Source organism: Tinamus guttatus, unplaced genomic scaffold (genome assembly GCF_059628265.1).
Source record: "Tinamus guttatus ecotype Peru unplaced genomic scaffold, ASM5962826v1 Tinamus_guttatus_pri_ptg000213l, whole genome shotgun sequence".
Taxonomy (NCBI): Eukaryota; Metazoa; Chordata; class Aves; order Tinamiformes; family Tinamidae; genus Tinamus; species Tinamus guttatus.
Genome location: NW_028288747.1, coordinates 11,418,580 through 11,438,360, shown reverse-complemented (window position 1 = coordinate 11,438,360; position 19,781 = coordinate 11,418,580). Strand labels below are relative to the sequence as shown.

Here is a 19,781-nt window from a genome sequence, read left to right as displayed (position 1 = left end):
ATGACCATCACTGGATTATCTGAGAAAGATTATAATGCATTTTACGGACAAAGCAACATTACCTTTGATGCATAAACAGTGTTTGCTTTTCATGCCTTGTCTGGATTATGTTTGAGAACTTTACACTGAAACTGATAAAAGGCAAATGCATTTGGTAGTTTCCCAGCATCTGCTCTTTGCAGGGTAGTAGTTTGGCCATTATTACGCTTATTTCCTGCAGTAATATCTTCTGTTAGTCTCCAGGAAAAGTTGCAATTGGCAGAGCGAAAAAATGGTTATGGCAGGTATTACTCGGCTGCAGTTTGGTTTGACCCCCTAAATGCTTACATATTATCAGCTATAAAATACATTACTGTGCTGAGGGTCCAACATAAGATCCTTCAGAGATAAAAAATACCCTACCATTTCTTTTAAGTCATTGCCTTTCCTTTGGAATGAAAGATGAGATTTACTAGAAACACCTGGCTAGTAAACAGCTCAGATTATTACCTGTCTTAACTGGTGTCCCATATGACAGACTAGCTTAGTGTAGCCTCAGTCATGTCCAGACCAGTCTAGGTGCAGCTTGTCTGGCTTCAGGTATCTTCTGCTGAGTACAGCATAGTTCAAAACACTGCATCGTTAGATAAGATTGTTATATATTGTTAGTGAAGAACCTCTTTCAAACAACTTCTGGTGCCTCTTATAAATCACTGAGGAAAGAACTATTTACAATTGTTCTTGTTTCTTTACCTCCTGTCCTTGTGGGAGGTGTTGGCAGGCAAAAAGGGAATGTTACTTTTTTTTGGTTACAAACCTATTTAACATTTTCAAAAGGGTCTTCCCAGAAATGTTCTCTCTTTCTCTCTGTCAATAACTTCTTGGAGCTGTCAAATAGGTATGTATGAGGAGGACAAATTAGTGAACAAGCGAGGCAAAGAAAGAAATGATCATTGTGTTACCTTGTTCTTTCTTCCCAGGAAAATTACAGACTAGATATGAACTAGACACATGAATATCTTTAGCTTCTGCTCTTCAAAGATTTTATTTGTTCCTCTGCAGAAAAGTTACAATACACTAATAAGAAAATGCTAATACTCCTCCTAATGCTTGATAAATAAAAAACAGTTAGGCATGGACAGATCCCGATCTTTTTTCTAATAATTTGATTGTAATAAATAATGTCCTTGCTAAATTCCAGCCTGGGTATATACATTCTACCTGCCTTAGTCCATTCTTCTGCTTTCAATTGGATGTAGTGTTTGACATTTTAGATACCCTTAAACATTGCTCTGCTTTGTTAAACAGGAACTGATTTTTTTTTCCCCAGTGTCAGCATGACACTGGTGATAAGTGATTTGATCTTATAAAGTCTATAAAAGGCAAAGTATCAGGGCCTAGTAGAGACCATGAACCCAAGGGAGATATAAGTTATGTGGCAATCTGCGCTCAGGCCAACTGAGAACTGACTGTGGTCTGGCTACATGAGTATCTACAGGATGAATGGTAATAAGGGCAGTAGAAGGTGAACCCAGTTGCAGTCTTTGTACTTTCTGAACCTGCTCATAACTCAAGTGTTAAAGAAGCAGGGAGAAGCAGGGTAATGCCCCATCCTCTTCTGCCATCGTATTGTAATGATCTTTTCTGATTTGAAATAAAAAATATTTGACATCCCCTGAATGGCAGTCTGTGCTAGAAGGTGTGTGGGAAAATCTACAGTGACAAAAGTGACAAAAGAAAGGCATGAGGTTATGTTGTGTTATCTGAGGAACAGAAGTGTTTGCAATGCACATTTACATGGTATTAGAATATTGACAAGCCACCTCTTCTGTGCATTCAGTCAAATGACTTGAACACTGATGATAATCATGTTATCAAAAATATATATATACATTTTGCATAAAATGGCTTGAGATGCTTTAGGCTGAAAGAAACAATATAAATATCACATGTAATATTATTACCTTCGCTATTTTCTTCTGACAGACCCAAAATTGAGAAATAGCCTTAGAAATTACAGACATATGTAAATAAGCTATACATGTGTCTTAGAGTGAAGTCATATACCTATTTTGCACAGCAGCTGATTGACAATTTTGAGGATGCTAATCTTATGCAGATAAAACTGTGTTTCATATATACACATGCACATATATATATATATATATATATATATAAAAAACTATGGTGGGTGTATTGATAAGGGAGATGACCCTGCGTGTGCAGAGGGTTGGACTAGATGACCTCTAGAGGTCCCTTCCAACCTTAAACGTTCTATGATTCTATGATTCTATGATAGTTGCCCAGGAGCTAGAGATCCTAATACTCATGTGAGCTGCATCACAACTGTTCTCTATACTCATGAACAATTCCTCATGGTTATCTAGGTCTGTCAGACTGAGGAAAAGGGAAAAAAAGAGATGTTTCATTCCCTGTAGTGGGACTCAGAATCGGGCAAAGAAGCTTGGTCTCCTATACTACTTTTGGAAACACAGGATAATGCCTAATTTAAAATGAAGTTTGCACTGTACCTTGGTGAGAAGGGTTTAGACTACAAATAGAGAAATGGAACAGATTATGATTTTGTACCAAGAGCACACATTGCAGCTAGAGCTACTATTTTCAATTTCTTCTCTATGAATAAATAGATCCTACATCCAAAAAAAAAAAAAAAAAAAAAAAAACCAAAACAAACAAAAACCCCCCAAAATACTTGACAGGTAAGATCAGTTTGTTGGAAGAGGTTTCCTTGTGAGGAAATCTATTGTTTCTGAAAGGTCCTATTAAGCCTTTAATTTCAAATAGGCAACCAAAAATGACAGAAGGGACAAGTTCATAGCTCCATTGCCATGATACAAATTCTATAAACATTTCTATAAATAGATACATATATGTATATATTCACACACACATCTATCTACACATTTTTTCTTGCTCAACATTTTCTTTAGCTTATGAATACTGTATTTCCTCTCTGAAGCCTCTCTTGTGCAGGATTTGGAATGCACTGTAAATTCCTTCCTTGGCTGATTCAATGGATAGTGGATACTTCTGCCAGACTTGTAGTATCTAATTACAAAGCCAAGGGGTGCTTTATTTCAGTAGAACACCGAGATGTTGAAAGACGATATTCTGAGACAGAGAAGGGCATATCAGCTATTGATTTAGGTCAAAGAAGCAATTCACTACCACATTAGTTCTTTTGTTTTAAGTTTATTCTCTCTTTTTGGTTATTTTATTCTGTTCGTCTCTTTCTTGGTACCGTGCAACCCTCCTTTTTGTTCTCATCTGCTTATTTTCCTTTAAGTAAAAAGCCTTTCTTATGTCTCTTTTTCTTTATCACTTACTTCATCTGTTCTTGATGCACATATCTAGCCTCATAGGATGATGAAATTGGCACAAGAAATGCTCTATTGATACATTTAGATGGATGCAGGTGGGGTGGCAGAGGGACAGGATTCTGCCGTTGTCCCCCAAGACCCTGGTCTAGCGCTGCCAAACATGTCTCTGCTCCCAAAGCGTGACTGCTCCTTCTTCAGTCAGTGAAGAAACAGTCAGGTCCAAGACATGAAAGGTCTTTTGGTTTTCTCATCCTCAACTTAAACAAGAACAAACAAGCACAACGATTACTTTTCTCCCTGGATTAAAAAAAAAAAAAAAAAAAAGTAAAAAATAGAGCTGGTAGTTTAGGCAATAAAAAAGATACTTTGGGACCCTCTTTGTGGATTGTGCTCTTACGCTATGAGCTGTGATTGATGTACAGGATTATTACTAAATTAGCTTTATTTGTCTCTGAAATAACAAATACATTCCTTGACACAGACTCATGGGTCATGTGTATAGACCTGCTTAGACCAACACAGGACCTACTGAATCTGGCACAAAAGTTGCCACCTCAGACCAAATCAGCTTCAGGATTTTTAGTTAGCTTCAGATTTCAATAAGAAGCAAGCTTACAGGAAGTTTGAGAAAGTTGTCAATATAAGTTGCTCCGAATCTTTTGGTTTGTTGTTCTAACTTCCAAAATTTTGTCATGCCTATTGATCACAAATTTCCTTCTTTTTTACTTCAGCTCAAATTTTATGTGCATTTATGAGTAATGTAAGGATGATTCAAATTGAAAGTTTGTTACACTTAACTATGAAAGTTCATTTTCTAAAATGCCGTTCATTTGTTTACACTGCTTCTAATTTATTAGAGTTTTTCTACAGTTCCAACCTGGTAAGGAAAAGTATGATGACATGTGTTATAACACAGTCCTGTTGAATTACTTCAAGAGTATAATCTAATCACTAAAGATGAAAAGCTACCAAATTGGATAACAAAATAGGAATTAGTGTAAATTCTCATTAGAAAAAAGCATGTAAATATCTCTACTTGTCTTCACTGCTTTTAGTTACCAGTATGGTTCAGGCCAGATAACAGGATGGATTTTCTCTGGTATGATAAAGTCCTGCCAAAGACAAGAAGTGTATGTGTTTGTAGCACATAAAAATTGATATTTACTAAAATTTCATTAAAAAATTATTTAGCCAATGCCCTTGATACTTCTTTGCAGGGGAAATAAGGACTTTTTTTTCACTGTCAGATTAGGAAAAATAAAGGAATAACATAAAAGGGACTCTGGGTACATGCCTCCCACTTGATATCTTTCCAGATCACTTTACAACTTTCCATTTTTTCCATGTCTTCAACAGCTTATTTGTATTCTGTAGAGACACCGCAGTCCTGATGCTTCCTGAGATAATGACTGTCTGTATCTACCCAGCCAGCCCCTACTGTCTGGGAACAAAGGGCACAGAGATTATATCTATAAAGAAACAAGAATTTTCTACCTATTGTATGATTTTTCAATTCTAGATGTATTTTCACTCCAAAGCTGAGAAAACAATAAGCATTTGAAATTATCTTTGAGTTAGTGTTTTCTTAGGAGCTCTTTGTTTTTTTCCTCTGTGAAATGGGTGAATTTCTCTTCTTCTCGTGTAACTCATAGTAACCACACTTCCATGAATGGTTACTATAATATTTGGCAGTATGTATGTAGAGTACTTGTCTTTTAAGTAAAGGACAAGCTAATCCTTTCACATTTGGAATGTGTGAATAGTATGTTGGGGAAGAGTCAATTGCTGCAGTAGAGGTATAACAGATTTTAAGTCTAGAAAATGGGGGACAGAGAAGTACCTTACTATTTATAACATTTTTTTTTCCTAAAATAGAAGCCCTCAAATCTGTTCAAAGAAAAATAAATACTAACCCCTTTGCCACATGCTGTTTTTGGAGCATGGGAGGTGGCAAACTGATAAATTCCATATGGTAGCAATTATACTTTTGGTGATCTCTAAAACTGGAATGTTTTTCCTGAGAACTTTTCTTTTACTTCTAAGAGCTTTTCTGAATAAAATATGGTTTCTTCAATGACTCTTTTTGTTGCATTTACTTAGATAAATCATGATTTCAATATATAGAAAAATATGCAGTGCTGTGTATCCAATTTTACAATGTTGTGTTTACAACAATAATTGTTGTTAATTTTCACAGATTGCTACAGTGTATTATATGTAGTTTTGCTTGTTTGTTTCTGCCTTATGGTTTTATTCCTGGAATATTACTGACATAATGAAATTTCATTTGCTGAATGCAATGGATAATTCAAAAGTCTTAGAAATGTCCTTAAAACCCCTAGATTTTTAGCTGTTTATTTGAACATAATAATTTGGTTAGAACGATGATTCTCAGACTTTTAAAAAATTTTCCCCTCTCTCTTGCAAAAACTAATCTTGGTTAGTTTTCCATCTTGGTCCTTTTCTTCATCCTAGAGATGAGAATGAGGTATAAAACTTAACCTATGAAGAAGAGGAGTAAAAATTCAAACGTGAATTGTAGTATGAAACTTATTACAGTCAATAGAATTGCCTCCAATAACTGTAATTGGCTTGGAATTGGGTATTTAACACACTCAAAATGTACTTTTAAAACATTTATTGGATGTTAGAATAATTTGACCTGGATCTCTGCTGAAAATTATGGGAATGACTCTCCACTCTGCAACCAGAATCTAATTCAGCATCAGAATCTAATTCAGCATAGGGAGAGATCTAAAATATTGTGAGTTATTGTAGTTTCATTGGTACAACGGAGCTGAGCATAGGCAGTTAGCTACTATTCTGGTAAGTCATGTGAAATCAAAATGTCCCAGGATGTAGGAATCAGTTCTTTGTTATGTTGAGAAAAAAAAAACAAACATAAGTCACTATTTTTACAAGATCAGACATCTCAAAAAACAGAGTGGACATAAGAGTTCTATGTTCAAATCACTTCTGCTGTTTTGAAGAGCTTCTGCTTTTGTCAAGGGAAAGGGGATTAAGCCAAATTATTGGATCTCACATTTTCGGGTAAGTGGGGTGAATTTGTTTAAAGGCACTTCTGGAAGCTCAGCTGAAGGGTGATGACTTATCCACATGCCAAAGTTCAAAAGGATCTAAAATATCCATTACTTGGAAATGTTGAGAATCTCCAAAGCTTTCTAAAAATGTGAACATGCACCTTACTGAGATAAACAATTTACCTTAAGTTAGTGATTACAAGAAGTTCCTCCCCCTGCATATTTAAGTTGGAGAAAATTTGAGAAAAAAAATAGTGTGTTGTCTTGCTTAAGTAATTGTGCAGTACTGGGATGCCGTTAAGGCAGCCATAAAAACAGATGAGCTGTTAACACCTTATATGTTGCAATAGAAACTAAACCAATTTTGTTTTCCAGGTATCAACAGTGCTAGAATTTGGCCGCATAGTGATTTATACTACCAGCCTTCGTGTGGTGAGAACCACTTTTGAACGGTGTGAACTGGTTAGGAAGATCTTTCAAAATCACAGAGTCAAATTTGAAGAAAAAAACATTGCTCTGAACAGTGATTATGGAAAAGAACTAGACGAAAGATGCAGGAGAGTATGTGAAGTTCCCTCTCTCCCTGTGGTGTTTATTGATGGCCATTATCTTGGGGTAAGTAAATAACAAGCAAACATACTCTATAGTCTGTAAGAAAATGTCTATGAAAGAGATGAAAATGTCTATGAAAGAGAAGCAAGCTTTAAGAGAATTGTTGGCAATGATGGATTGATGAGAAGAATCAGAGATCCTTTTGTGGTTGGTGCTGCCCAGGTCCACACTGACACATATGATCCAAAGACAAAACAAAAGACAACCTGAGAGAAGGCTATTGGAGGGAGTTGAGAAGCAGAAATACAGGCTAAGCTATCCTGTGTTTCTTAAAAAAAATAGTTTATCTTTGTAGTTCAAGCCATGAAATTCTAGATAAATTGATTTTTTTTCTTCATATGCATGAGAATCTTTATGTGTGATTGACTCAGGAATATGAATACAGCTAATGTACAACTGTCATTTAATAATGTCTGTGTTTGAATATCAAAGTGTCTAACAGCTTGGGTCTTGAGACTTTGAGCATGCATGGAATTTTATGTGATAGAGTCCATCCTAGGCATAAGTAATCAGCTGAAAATTGTTAAGTTAAGTAAGTGGTTAATACTTTTAGAAAAACCTACCCCTAAAAGAGAGAAAAGCAACATAACCCAGCTCTGTTGTGAGACATAAACTCCAAGTGCAAAATCGTAAACCAGATTTGAATCCTGGTAAAAGTCAACTGATATTTGAGACCATCTTTTAAATACTCCCAGTTTGCACTGTAGGAACTTATTTCTAAGAAACTGAATAATCAGAGTTTAAAAGAAAAAGACTCTGAAAAATAACACAAGCAAAATCACTTGAGCGCTCATAAAGGTATTTATTATATGTCTCAGTTGATAAAGAACTTGTAATTAGCACCAACGTCGAGACTGTGATTTGTGAAGGCAAACTATATTTAAACTCAGCAGGGTTATTTGGTTTGTGTTGCTTAACAATTCTTTTTTAATTGCAGGTTTAAACAATCAAATGGGTTGTAATCAACAAACAGCACATAATTGATATTGGGCCTGCACAAACACCGACCTTCTCCCTCTTTTTCCCTTCCCAGCGTTCAAATCTTGTTGTGCTCTACCTGAGGCAGTTTTCAAACAAGCTTCCCAGCAGCTATGCTTACCAGAGTAGCAACAGCCACAAATATCATAGAGAATATTTGCAGTGAATTTTAATTCATACTAGAGAGTGTTTTTATCAAAAACCTGAGTCAGAGAATTATCTAGCCAGTCAGTAGCAGAAATATATTTCACTTGAAAGCAGCTTAAAACTCAACAAGTTTCAAACTAATGGTTGCTGACCTAATTCTTGACCAAGTTCAAGAAAATCTCAGTCTTTAAGTGATCAATTTGTCAGAGGAAACCAGGTAAAATGTTGAAAGGTATTAAATAAATTATTTGCTCAGCCCTAGCTGAAGCCTAACTGCAGTGATTTTGGTATGATAGATAGCTCATTAATTCACCGCTTCTCTACTTTTTAAAAGCTCATGTGAAACTTATCTCTTGACAGAGGAGCAATAGCGTAACAAGAAACAAAGTCTTATTAAAGCCATTTCCGTATTATATGCAATACTTGGAAGATGTATAGAAATGAAAGAGAGTGAATTAGGAAGCCAGTTGCCTGTTGGAGAGACAAATCCATCTGTCAAAATACCTAGGTAAAAATATAGGTTAAAAATATGAAGAAAGAATTGGTAATGTAATAGAATATTCTGGTTTACAGAAATGTTTTACACCATGGAAAGTCTACTTTTTTAATCCAAGAAAAAAAAAGCTTTTTTTTTTTCCTGTCAAAAGCAGGACAATATCAAGCTCCGGTGTGGAAGTAGGGAGGTGGGAGAGAGTTGTTTTGATTAAATTGATGACGCACGCTGTGGTTAAGTAGAGGAAACTTTGGCCCCTGTGTGAGATGGAAGTTATTCCACAGTGTCGTTTGTACAGTAACCGGCCTGTGGGCAGGTAGCAGTTCAGGAGGGGCCTGCTCTGCTCACGGGGACCCTGTGGACAGCGGGGACGGCGGCACCCTCTGCTCGTTGCCTACGGGTGCTCCTCGCCTGTGCTCACAGCCAGGCTGTTTTCTGCCCCGCGTTGCTTTCTGCTAATTATCGTTATACGGAGGTCACTGCTGCTTTGCATCTGTTGCTATGGTGACTCATACGATCCCTGTGTACGTGCTTTAGCTGGGATGAGCCAGGACGGGAAAATTGTGTTTTAGAGGGGCTGAACACAGGCAGTGCTGTGGCTCTCCAGAGGGAGGTGGAAGGGAGAGGCCCATGCTGAGCTTTGCATTGCACCCGCAAGGGGCATGTGCCCACAGGCTCTGCTTGATAAATGAGGCAAAAAGTGGCATTTTACTGCAGTTTTTATTTTATTGGTTTAACAGGACTACCTAAGACAGACTGCCATTTGATCATTTAGGAAGTGAATCAAATCGGGGGGAGGGAGGGCACTTTGCATATCAAGAAAGTTATAAGTGTTTACCTAACCTTGGTGCAATCCCTCTCCAGATACCTCAGAGCCTCGAGGATGCGGTGCCTCAGAAAGGCCATGCATCCATGACCCAATGTGCATTAGGATGTCTGCGCCCCGCACAGGGTTGTGTTTCCCTGGAGTGTGTTTCCTTGGGTGCAGATTACAGACTTCTCTTTCCATAGCAGGGACCGTTTCTATAATGCCTTTAAATGGGCTGTCTTCCAGCATGCAAATGCAACATAGAAGTCCAGGATCCTGGGGTGTCAGTAAAGTAACCACCCCCTCCCCACATACACCTCTCTCCCTCTCTCCCTCTCTCGCTTTCTTTCAAATATTTATTTCCAAGCAAATACCTCCCTTACAGAAAGTGCAGGTAGCAGTACAAAAAAAAAAAAAAAAAAAAGGAAAAAAAAAAACAATAAAAAATGAACATTTTTAAAAGGGGACAAGATTATTTTTAATGAGATAAATGTAGCAATAAAGCTCCAGAACACGAGGTGCATGCATCTGATAGCGTATACTTTATCTGATCCTTTCAGAAGCACTGGTGAGGTTGTTAGGGTAACGTATGTTGTGTGGATAAATCTTCACAGTTCTCTAGAATTTATCATTGGCCACGCAGGGGAAATTAAACTTGAGCAGAAGCAGCAGAAAAATTATAGTTACTTCCTGTCAAGTGCTTCACACTGCAATATTGTGTTTTTGCTTTTTTAAATCCATATATATCTTTTTCTAGACTGAATCATTGTATTTCTTGAATACAGTGTCTAGAAAAGTCTGTTAGGAAATTCCAAGTTCTTTCTGCTGAGTGCTTTTTGCCAGCTGGTCTAATCCCCCTTTCTCACCTGAGGCTGTCTCATCTGAAATGGAATTATGCCATCTGCTGGGGCACTGGAGCAGGATAAAAAATGTTTTCCAGAGAAAAAGCAATACAGAAAAGAACAGAAGCATTCATTTACTCTTTTACAAAGGCAGTTATGATCATTAGAGACTTATGTTATGCGAAGTCCCACTCTGCTGGGAGATGGAGAAAGCATAAAAATGCAAAATAGAGTCATCCTTAGTATTCATGTCAGCTCTCTGAATAATATTTTAAAAATACATTTAATCTGCTTTATTTTTTCACTTTAAATATGTGGTTAAATTCCAGTATTCATCCGCTGTACAAAACTAATTGAATCATATTCAAATACAGAGATTTAATAATTTTTATTTCTTCTTTTTTCCCAAAGAAACAATTTCCTATTTAATTTTCCCAGCTCTAATGAATCTACAGTGGCATGAGATTTACAGTAAAATATTTTGACTCGTTGGTTGTGGTTACTTCCTAAGAATGATGAGGCTATTTTTGTAACTGATATTTAGAAAATGCCCTTGTAACGTATTGTTCTGTTATGGATATTGTAATAGTTTCTTCTGTTGCTTCTTCCCAGGGACCATACAAGATCAGTTGCCCTCAAGTGCCTCCATATTTTGTTAGAGTTGTTGCATATTCTCCTGGCTTTCATTTGATGGGGTGGATATGAGCGGCCCTGTGGGCAATAAGACTGTGTAACTATTGCACGTACAAATCACTTTCCATTTTTTCTCACATTTTCTCCATTTTGCCGTTAGGCACGGCTTTAGCAAGCATTAGTGGTATGTTCTCTCACAAAGAAATCCTGTCTTTTAGATCTTTGCACATCAAACCTAATGCTTCTGGCCCTTGTACTGCAAAGCTTTCACACCATCCTCAGTTTATGGGAAGATTTCCAATCATTTAATCAAATTCCTGCCTGCTGCCAGGGGTCACATCATTGGGAAAGGCAGCGTTGCAAGCTGGGGAGTATGTGAGCTCCACACAAGGACAGAACTATCTGCGTCTGTTTCCTTGGTAAACCATAGTGAAAAAAAAGGTTTTCTTTTTTTTTGCCTGTATATAAGGAAAGAGTCAACAGGCTTTCTAATACAGCCAAACACAAGAGCATAGGTGTATCTCTTGATGAAAAATTACATCATGAAAATGGGAACTGGCTACATCTATGATTAGTGAATAGCAAACATGTTTAATGCTGTGAGAGCTTGGGCAATAGGGAACTTAGTGAACCTTGGATTTTATTTGTTAAAAAGAAGCTCAGAGAGGTGATTACAGCCCCTGGGTTCCTCCACAACAGTTGAGAACTATTTAAGTTAAAAGCTAAATGCTTAAAGGCTGGTGCCTGGAAGCTTTGCCTAGCTGATGCAAAGCTGACTTACTTGTGGACCTGCACATCTGGGGCACCATCTCCGTTGCTTCTCCTGGCAGCTGTACTGCCAGTAGAGCTCCTTATGCTAGTCTGAGGAGGGATGGACTCCTCAAGTGGTTTTCATCCCATTGGACTGAACACAATCTAAGAGTAAAAAGAAAGGCACCACTTTCTGGTCAGAAAGCATCTGTTGGACTTAAGTAACAGCTGCTTTCTGTAATAGCACTGTGAATTACACACACTGTGCATTACAGCTTGCAACTATTTTTACAATTATTTTACAATTACAACTATCCAAAGGATAGGTTAACCTCTGTAAAATACTTTGCATTAACTTTTCACTTGAGGCAGACACTAATTGTGAAAGACATATTGAAACACTTAAAAATACTGGAAGGTTGTTTTAAATTTAAATTATTTTAATTTATTTTTATTTTAAAGACATGGTAATGAGACTTCCCATTTTGGAAACAATAGAGCTAGGTGATAATGCTAATGTCATTTGAAATATAAATCCTTCAGAATCTGAATCTATAATAGAAAACCTGCCAGAATTTTAATTACAGTGCTGTAAAAGCCATTCAGCTTTATCATACAGTATCATTGTAACACGGAGCAGAAGTCACAGGAATGTTTTCTTTGCCAACTAGTACCACAGAGAGCAGATCCTTTCTTAAATGAAGGGAAACCAGGGCTTGTCCTGATTAAGGAATTTGCTATACTGTAATTACATCAGTGAAGCTGCAAATCCTCAGCGTCTCGACGTCACAAGGGCAGCACGAGCTTTGTCTTAATATGCCATAGCGTGCACAAGCCCTGAGCTAAACACTCCGAGGTCCTCTTTGGCAAATCCTCCTGTTTGTTGTGCCAGTCACTGCTATTGTCTGTTTGGTGTGAAAATAGAGAGGGATTGGAGGGTAAATACAAAGAGGCTGAGGACACTAAATGCAGCTCTGCCGGGGCGCAGGGGTCGTACTGCGTGCGCACAAGCTGGTGCCTTCTGCGCCTGCTGACCAGAACTGCTCAGCGCAAGGCCTGACCCTCCCGTTTTCTTCTGTAACTAATTAGCCACTAATTAACCACTGCTAATTATTTTGTAGTTCTCCTTTGAAAGCCCTTTGAATGTGGCATAGTACTGCAAAAGTGCTACTCGCATCCACTGAAATATTAATATTTTGCTTTTAAAATGGTGCGCAATATGGTGATTATAAACTGCCTCTGAATAAGACACAATGAGCATGGTAAAGAAATCAGCAAAGGAGCCCTTTAGTGTACTGCTGAGCACTGAGTCGAAAGTCAACTTAGTAAACTCAGTAATACTTCGTATTCATCACATACAGTTACATAACTAGAATGTAAGATTGGCCCTCAATAATTAGAAGAAAAGAGAAAAAGGTTTTAGATCATCTTTGACACTTTCATTTTGTCTGCAATAATCTCTGAACATTTATTTTCAGAAGAAAAGAAGAAAAACTACTTCATTACCACCCTGGCTCATATCACAGAACCCCTCAGAGGCCTAATGTACTCAGACTAAATTATTATTATTCACTGTTGTGTCTGACTGTAATGTTGTTACAGTGTTTTCATTACCCTTATTCTCTTTCTGTTATACATTATGCATATTATGTCTTAATTCAATGTTGAATTGCCAGAATATTTGAAATACAATTTCCTCTCTCATTTTGCTCCATCCTTGGATGAATAAGAATAACTTTCGACATGGTAACTAGACATATTTTTTATTCTGTCAGAAAACATAGGCTGTAAAATAAAGTGTATGCAATCACAATTTCTAAGCTATGTCACCTGTTAAAAAAAGGAAATGCAAGATGGTTCTTGATAACTAACCTTGGATAGTTCTGTAAGAACTAGGTTTAGAATCTTCTCCCCTTCTAGCTTTCCTAGGATTGACCTAATTACCAAATACTTAATTTGAATCAAAATTGAATCAAATTTGTCCTCAGACTGCTTAGATTTTCAAGATCATATCTTCTAATCATGTCTGCTGGGTTTTTTTTTTGTTTGTTTGTGCTAAGGTGGCTGAACTTTTTCTTTCTCATACAATTAGGGTGCTGAGAAAATTTTGCTAATGAATGAATCTGGGGAACTGCAGGATCTCTTAACGAAGATTGAGGTAATTGTATTTCTGCACTTATATTCACTGTTTGGAATTGAAAACTTTATTTTAACCATTTCCTTTCCCTCTGTTTTCCCCCTGTTTTAACTGATCATCTGAAATGTTTTTTTAATTTTTCTTTTTGAATAATTGATTATATACTATCACAGTTCATTATGTTAAGGAAATGTTTTTCTCTAAATCACTCCTAACCTAATTAAAATAGCATACAAACTTAAAAGTATGTAACTACTACATTAAAAATAGATAACATGGAGATGATACTTGTGAAGCAGACTGATGAAGGAATAAAAGAAAACTACATCTAACTGATTTAGCCCCAGGTTTAAATCTGTTTTCTCTGTCCCTGCATTCAGGCACCTGTAGCAGATGCCTTTAGGAATCCTTTGTATACCAGGCATTTTATGTCAGATCCATCCAAGAACATCTCTTTCTGTGAAGCATGTAGGTTTCTTGTTGCCATTCTCTTTTCTGGTGTGTTCCAGAAAAAGTTCCTAAAAGTTCCAATCAGACTGAGCTCAAGGTTTATTCACCTACGTCTTATTCAGGAGGTTGGTTTGGCAACATGCAGTAAATTGTGGACTGCATCATCTTTTTGGAGATATAAATGTCCCTGTGCATAGCAGGTTCTACCTTCTACATTTGTCTGGTCTGTTCCCTAACTCAGGAAAGTCTCCCCGGCCTCATGACTCAGTAGATATATTTCTGTATAAATTATAGAAGATCCTGCTATTTAATTTATAACCAGAAACAGTTAAACAAATTTATAAAGATGTTTAATGCATGCTGTATTACTGTTGCCTGACTAAGACCAGACAGGGTGGGTAGTAAACCTCCTTAACATTTTTAACTGGTTTGGAATGAATCACCCTCACATCTTATCTTTTAGGAGTCCTATAATATCAATACTTAAACCAACATCTGTCCTAATCTTGAGACAGAAAGTACTTCTAAAAACAACAAAAAAGGCCAGACTACAGCAAACTGTGACACCGGCTAACGGAATATCATCATTGCTCCAAACACATGCCATTGCTTGTTACTTTAATTTAAAAAATGATTTGCTACAAGGGGCAGTCATATTTTTTCATTATTGAAGATCCAGAGCATGGTTACACAAATTGCCATTTGCTTAAAAAGGAAAAAGTCGTTTTTTAGGGAACTAAATAGAATAACTTTGTTTTTGTTAGCTCTCTTAACTCCATATAAAGGTAGTTGTTTATATACTTAACCATCAATAATGAATTTAATGATTAAAAATATTATTCTCTTAAAATTTTGGAATTGATGTAAAGGATTTTCTGATACTCACAACCTACTGCATTTTTAGCTTGCTTGTCCCACATAAAAGAATTCTCACATGACCGATTTTTTTGATAGCTGTATATATTGAATAGTCTACTAGTTATGCTACCTCTTTTGCTTATGCATAAGCATAAGCTAATGGACTATAAACTATAATGGACTATGAACTATATAACTAGAAACTAACATAACTACAAACAATATATAAACTATATAACTATAAACTAATGAGCAAAAATAAAGCAGATGCTTTAGGCAGAAAAGCTTGTGCAAGTGTTTTGCAGTTATTCAGACCAAAAATTGCCATTTTAGAGGAATTTGCACTACTGCTGCTCTGCACCAGCCCAAACAATGATGTTACATGAGTAGTATAGACAAGTGAGATAGTGGGGAGATACTTCTATATGACAGCAAAGATTTAAGAGCAGAAGGATTCTCCAGCATGGAAGCTGCAAGAAGATTCCTGCATCGCCCAACACAAAAGGTGCTTCAGCCTTCCCCTTCCCGTTCATCAGCATCATCAGCAATGTCTTTGGTTGTCCTCACTGGACCTTGCAACAGTGCACTAGCCCTGCTGGGGCATGCTGTATATTTTGGAGAAATCTGCATTTCCCTGTATGTCATACTCATTTGAAAATAAGTATTAATAGAACAAAGCTCTAAGTTTTATTATAATCTAGTAGTAATACTTTATTATTATTTTTTAATGATGCGTAATTCCTCAGAGTAACAGGAGTAAGGATTATATGGATTGCTTTTCTTCCTTCGTAAATAAATCTATAAAGTCTTTACTCAACAATAAAGACACATATCTGTGCTGTGCTAAGTACCTAATGGGTTTTACCTTTAATTTCTCTGACACAGAACTTTAAGGCAATCATTAAATAAACTGGTGGGATTTTTAGCAGTTGAACCTTTAAATGCCTTTGCAATCTCTTCATTTATTCTCTATTATTTTTAATTCATACAATATAAAATAAAATTATTATTTTACTCGGACTTAGGACAATTAAGGAAGATCAAACCTTGCTTGCAGCAATTTTATCCCAATGTAATGGTTGAATATTGATGATCTCTCTTTTTCAGTTAAAGTTTCACTACACCCAATTTGAATACGCTACTTTTTTTTTTTCCTCAAGCACTCCTTGTCAGTAGTTACGAATTGCTCTTTTGATCAGCTCTAGTAGGAATAACATGTAATTCAGCATGAGCATACCTACTATAAAAGTCATTATATTTCAATGTATACCAGAGAAAACATAATGTCAACATAAACTGCCTGGAGTTTAGAACTGATCACTTAAAATAACTAGAAGAGTTGATCTAGACCTAAGATGACATTAGAGTAATGTATACAGGTTCTTAGCTAGCTATTTTGGAAATGATGAACCCAGGCTGCTGAGATATACTGTGCTAGATGAATGAACCAGCAGTGACCATTGCATGTTTGTGTGAAAAGACAAATTTAGTGGTGTTGCACAGTGCTAGACTTTGGGATGAGGTGGTGGATATTTCTCTTAATAGTTCACAAAATGTGTATTTTCAGTTGTCCTGAAGTCCTCACTGTCCTGGAGCTTACGGTGCTTGTTGAAGTAACATCTCTGTCTTTCTTACTTTGTTCTTTGAGCAGAGAGTCCAACACCCCCATGAGTGCCCCTCCTGCGGGGGCTTCCGTTTCCTTCCGTGCTCTGTGTGCCATGGGAGCAAGATGTCCGTGTTTCGGAACTGTTTTACGGACTCATTCAAGGCCCTCAAGTGCACCGCTTGCAATGAGAACGGCTTGCAGCGCTGCAGGAGCTGTGCAGGCTAAGAGCGGCGTCTCCACACGTGCAGCCTCATTTTATGGTACTGCAGCAGTTTGTAATATGTTTTTTTTTTTTAATAATCTGTTTAAACAATTCAGTCAATAAAAATCCATTTATAGTAAACTTGTGCTGGTTTATCATTGGAGCCATTGCTCTGAACTCTCTGAACTTCTTTACACAGAAGATTTGTTGTTTATAAAAGTTATCTTCATTAGCCTTTTGAATGTGAAGTCTTGACTTTTTCTAGAGAGGATCATCAGCAATGGTATGTGTTTCCACTCACAGAGTCCTGAGTAATGTAAGATTACAGCAAACTGAAACGTAACTGTGAAATCTCCTGAACAGTTGCTGCTTGCCAGACCAGTGAAAATACAAATGTTATGACATGGACTAGCACAAATCCATTCCATTTAGCCTTTGACTGAAAAGTCTTGACAGCTAAGTTGTACAAATCCATTCCATTTAGCCTTTGACTGAAAAGTCTTGACAGCTAAGTTGTGGTCATAACTAGCACAAACCGAGTTTTAAGTAGCAACAGATGACCTAAATACTTCTTAAAAGCCTCATGAATCATCTTTCTCTTTCAGGACTGCTTTACTTTCAGTACTAAATTAATGTCATTAGAGAAAGTTACATGAATATCTAACATCGTAGATGTTCATGACCGTTGTTATACTATCACAGAGCTGTATGATCCTGCATACTGCACTGGATACTACAGAGTTCGAGGGAGATTGTATGTTGGTTTATAAATTGCAGAGAAAGTCATTCAGGATGAGATTTCTGTTTTTTGAGATGGGTAACTGTAGTGGTTCCAGGGCTAGCCTGGCACAGGTGTTACAGAGCACTTGTTCCTTCCAGGACGGCCATTGACCTATGTTGTCACGGAACGAGTGGTGGTGGGGGTGAGTGACACAATGCACTTCACTCGTGTGAAAGAAATAGTAATAGGTTTTATTGATAATGGCAATGGTTTCACGAGATTCTATGGCAAGGTCACTTATTATTTACCACATGGAGGTTCAAGATATACACAGAATTATCAAGGACACCCTCCTGTTGAGTCATGGGGTTCGGATTGGACCCTCTTGCTTTCCAAACTCCTCCTGAGAGGAGGCTGGGTGTGGCTGGATCCAATCTCAGGCCTGCTGAACAATTTATGACTAAGGAAATTTGTGCACAGTTGTGTTTACGAGTTCATAAAGAGAGAGTGCGCTATAGTCACTTACCACGAATCTGTAGTGGAAAGGATCTCTCAACCCCGAGGACTATCCTTGAGAGGTGTCCGTGCTCAAGGGGAAGTCCTGTCTTGTAGTCCACTGCGATGCAAGGAGAGCTCAATGGGCTCTTGGGCTGTCCCCATATTTATGTGATAAGATGATTTATTTATAGTCATTCTTTCATTTCAGATGACTTTTGGCTGGTGTATATGCACAATTAGCCTTATCTCCCCATCAGGATGGAGCCATCAGGACTGTTATTGATGGTTAATGTCTGAGTGGGGGAAGAAATCAGGGAGGCAGCTACTAGGATCAGATAATGTGGTAGTTAACAGCTGAATAGGGCTAAGTGTGAGAAGTCAGGATGAGCTGGGGAAAGAGCACATCTGCCACATATGCCCATCTAGGCAGTCCCAGAAATTTATCATTTCTGGTGAATTTCCCCAACACAAACATAAGGGGATTAACCAGTAGTTAATCTGAATGCACCAACTTTGGGGTCTCCATAGAGGCTTCATTCTGGTTTGTAAATGCATGCACTTCCACAGAGTGGAAGTTATTATTATTACATTAATACTGCATTGCTTCTTCTTACTGTTCCTGCTGTCCGTCTCTACTGGCACAGTCAATACAGAGGTCTAGTGCTCTGTTGTAGTTGACATTGGCTAGAAAAGACTTCCATGGTAGGCTTTTCATCCAGACTGAATTAGTTCAGCAAATCTTAAGTGTGCCCGGATAAAAAAGCCACTTTTATGTCTCTTAATGCCTTATTTCCCTTGCCTGAATCAATGCAAAGCAAAGTAAAACAACCTTTTCCCCATCTCTACTCCACTTTCTATATTTATAAGTGCTAGGTGGTACTGAAGGATTGGAGAAATTGAACTAACTTATTTTCTTGAACATTTGAATCTAAAGGATTCATGCATATTCTATGAGTTATCTCAGGGGTTTAGCAGCCTTGAATGTGCTCTAAGCTCCTACAGTTCCTGCAGCACTTGAGACTCACACGGAGAGCCTGGACCTTTTGCATAACAAGCAAGAGTACCTTTTCTGCAGAGGCTAACCACAATGCCTAGCAGCACCCCAGCTATTACACTGGGAATTACATACGTGCTGAATGTTTTACTGAATAGGGAAAAGAAAATGCAGTTCCTGTCTTATATTTAATACCATCACGGAGACATATCCTGGCCAGAATTGACATCGAGACTGGTGCAACAGGGAACAAAATGAAAATACTGATGCTTAGAAACTAGGTGTCCCTAATGCATGAAAATTTACTTTTTTTTTTAGCGAGTAATGGGCCCAATGGTGAGCACATTCACAGTAGTGAATGGTGCACTCAATATTGCATAAACAAGCTCACCCTTGTGGGAAATATTGAAGAAAATGCCAATTTATCTGTGGTACTGCAAACCCACGGTCTTCACCCCTGAGAAGACATTCTGCATCATGAAATCGTCATTAGCACTATTCTTCCACAGAAGCACCATATGGCCTAATTATTACAACTGCCCAAAATACGTTAAACTTTTTCAGAGAAACTGAAAGTCTTCATAGGTAGGGAACCAATTTTTGAAGCTTTTTTCCCACAGCCCAGACAACCTGCCCTTCTCACACCTGGCAAAATGTGCCTGTCATGCACCTCACTCTGACATCCTTTTGA

General features: G+C 37.5%; 1 protein-coding gene across 1 annotated transcript in view; it reads left to right on the top strand.

The window, feature by feature from the left end:
- Window positions 1–16,900, top strand: part of GRXCR1 (glutaredoxin and cysteine rich domain containing 1) — a 34,967-nt gene extending 18,067 nt beyond the window's left edge. The window contains exons 3-5 of the mRNA XM_088524759.1: window positions 6,737–6,976; window positions 13,717–13,782; window positions 16,721–16,900. Of these exons, the coding sequence (XP_088380885.1) occupies window positions 6,737–6,976; window positions 13,717–13,782; window positions 16,721–16,900 (486 nt within the window). The remainder of the gene's footprint in view (window positions 1–6,736; window positions 6,977–13,716; window positions 13,783–16,720) is intronic.
- The last annotated feature ends 2,881 nt before the right edge of the window (window positions 16,901–19,781 follow it).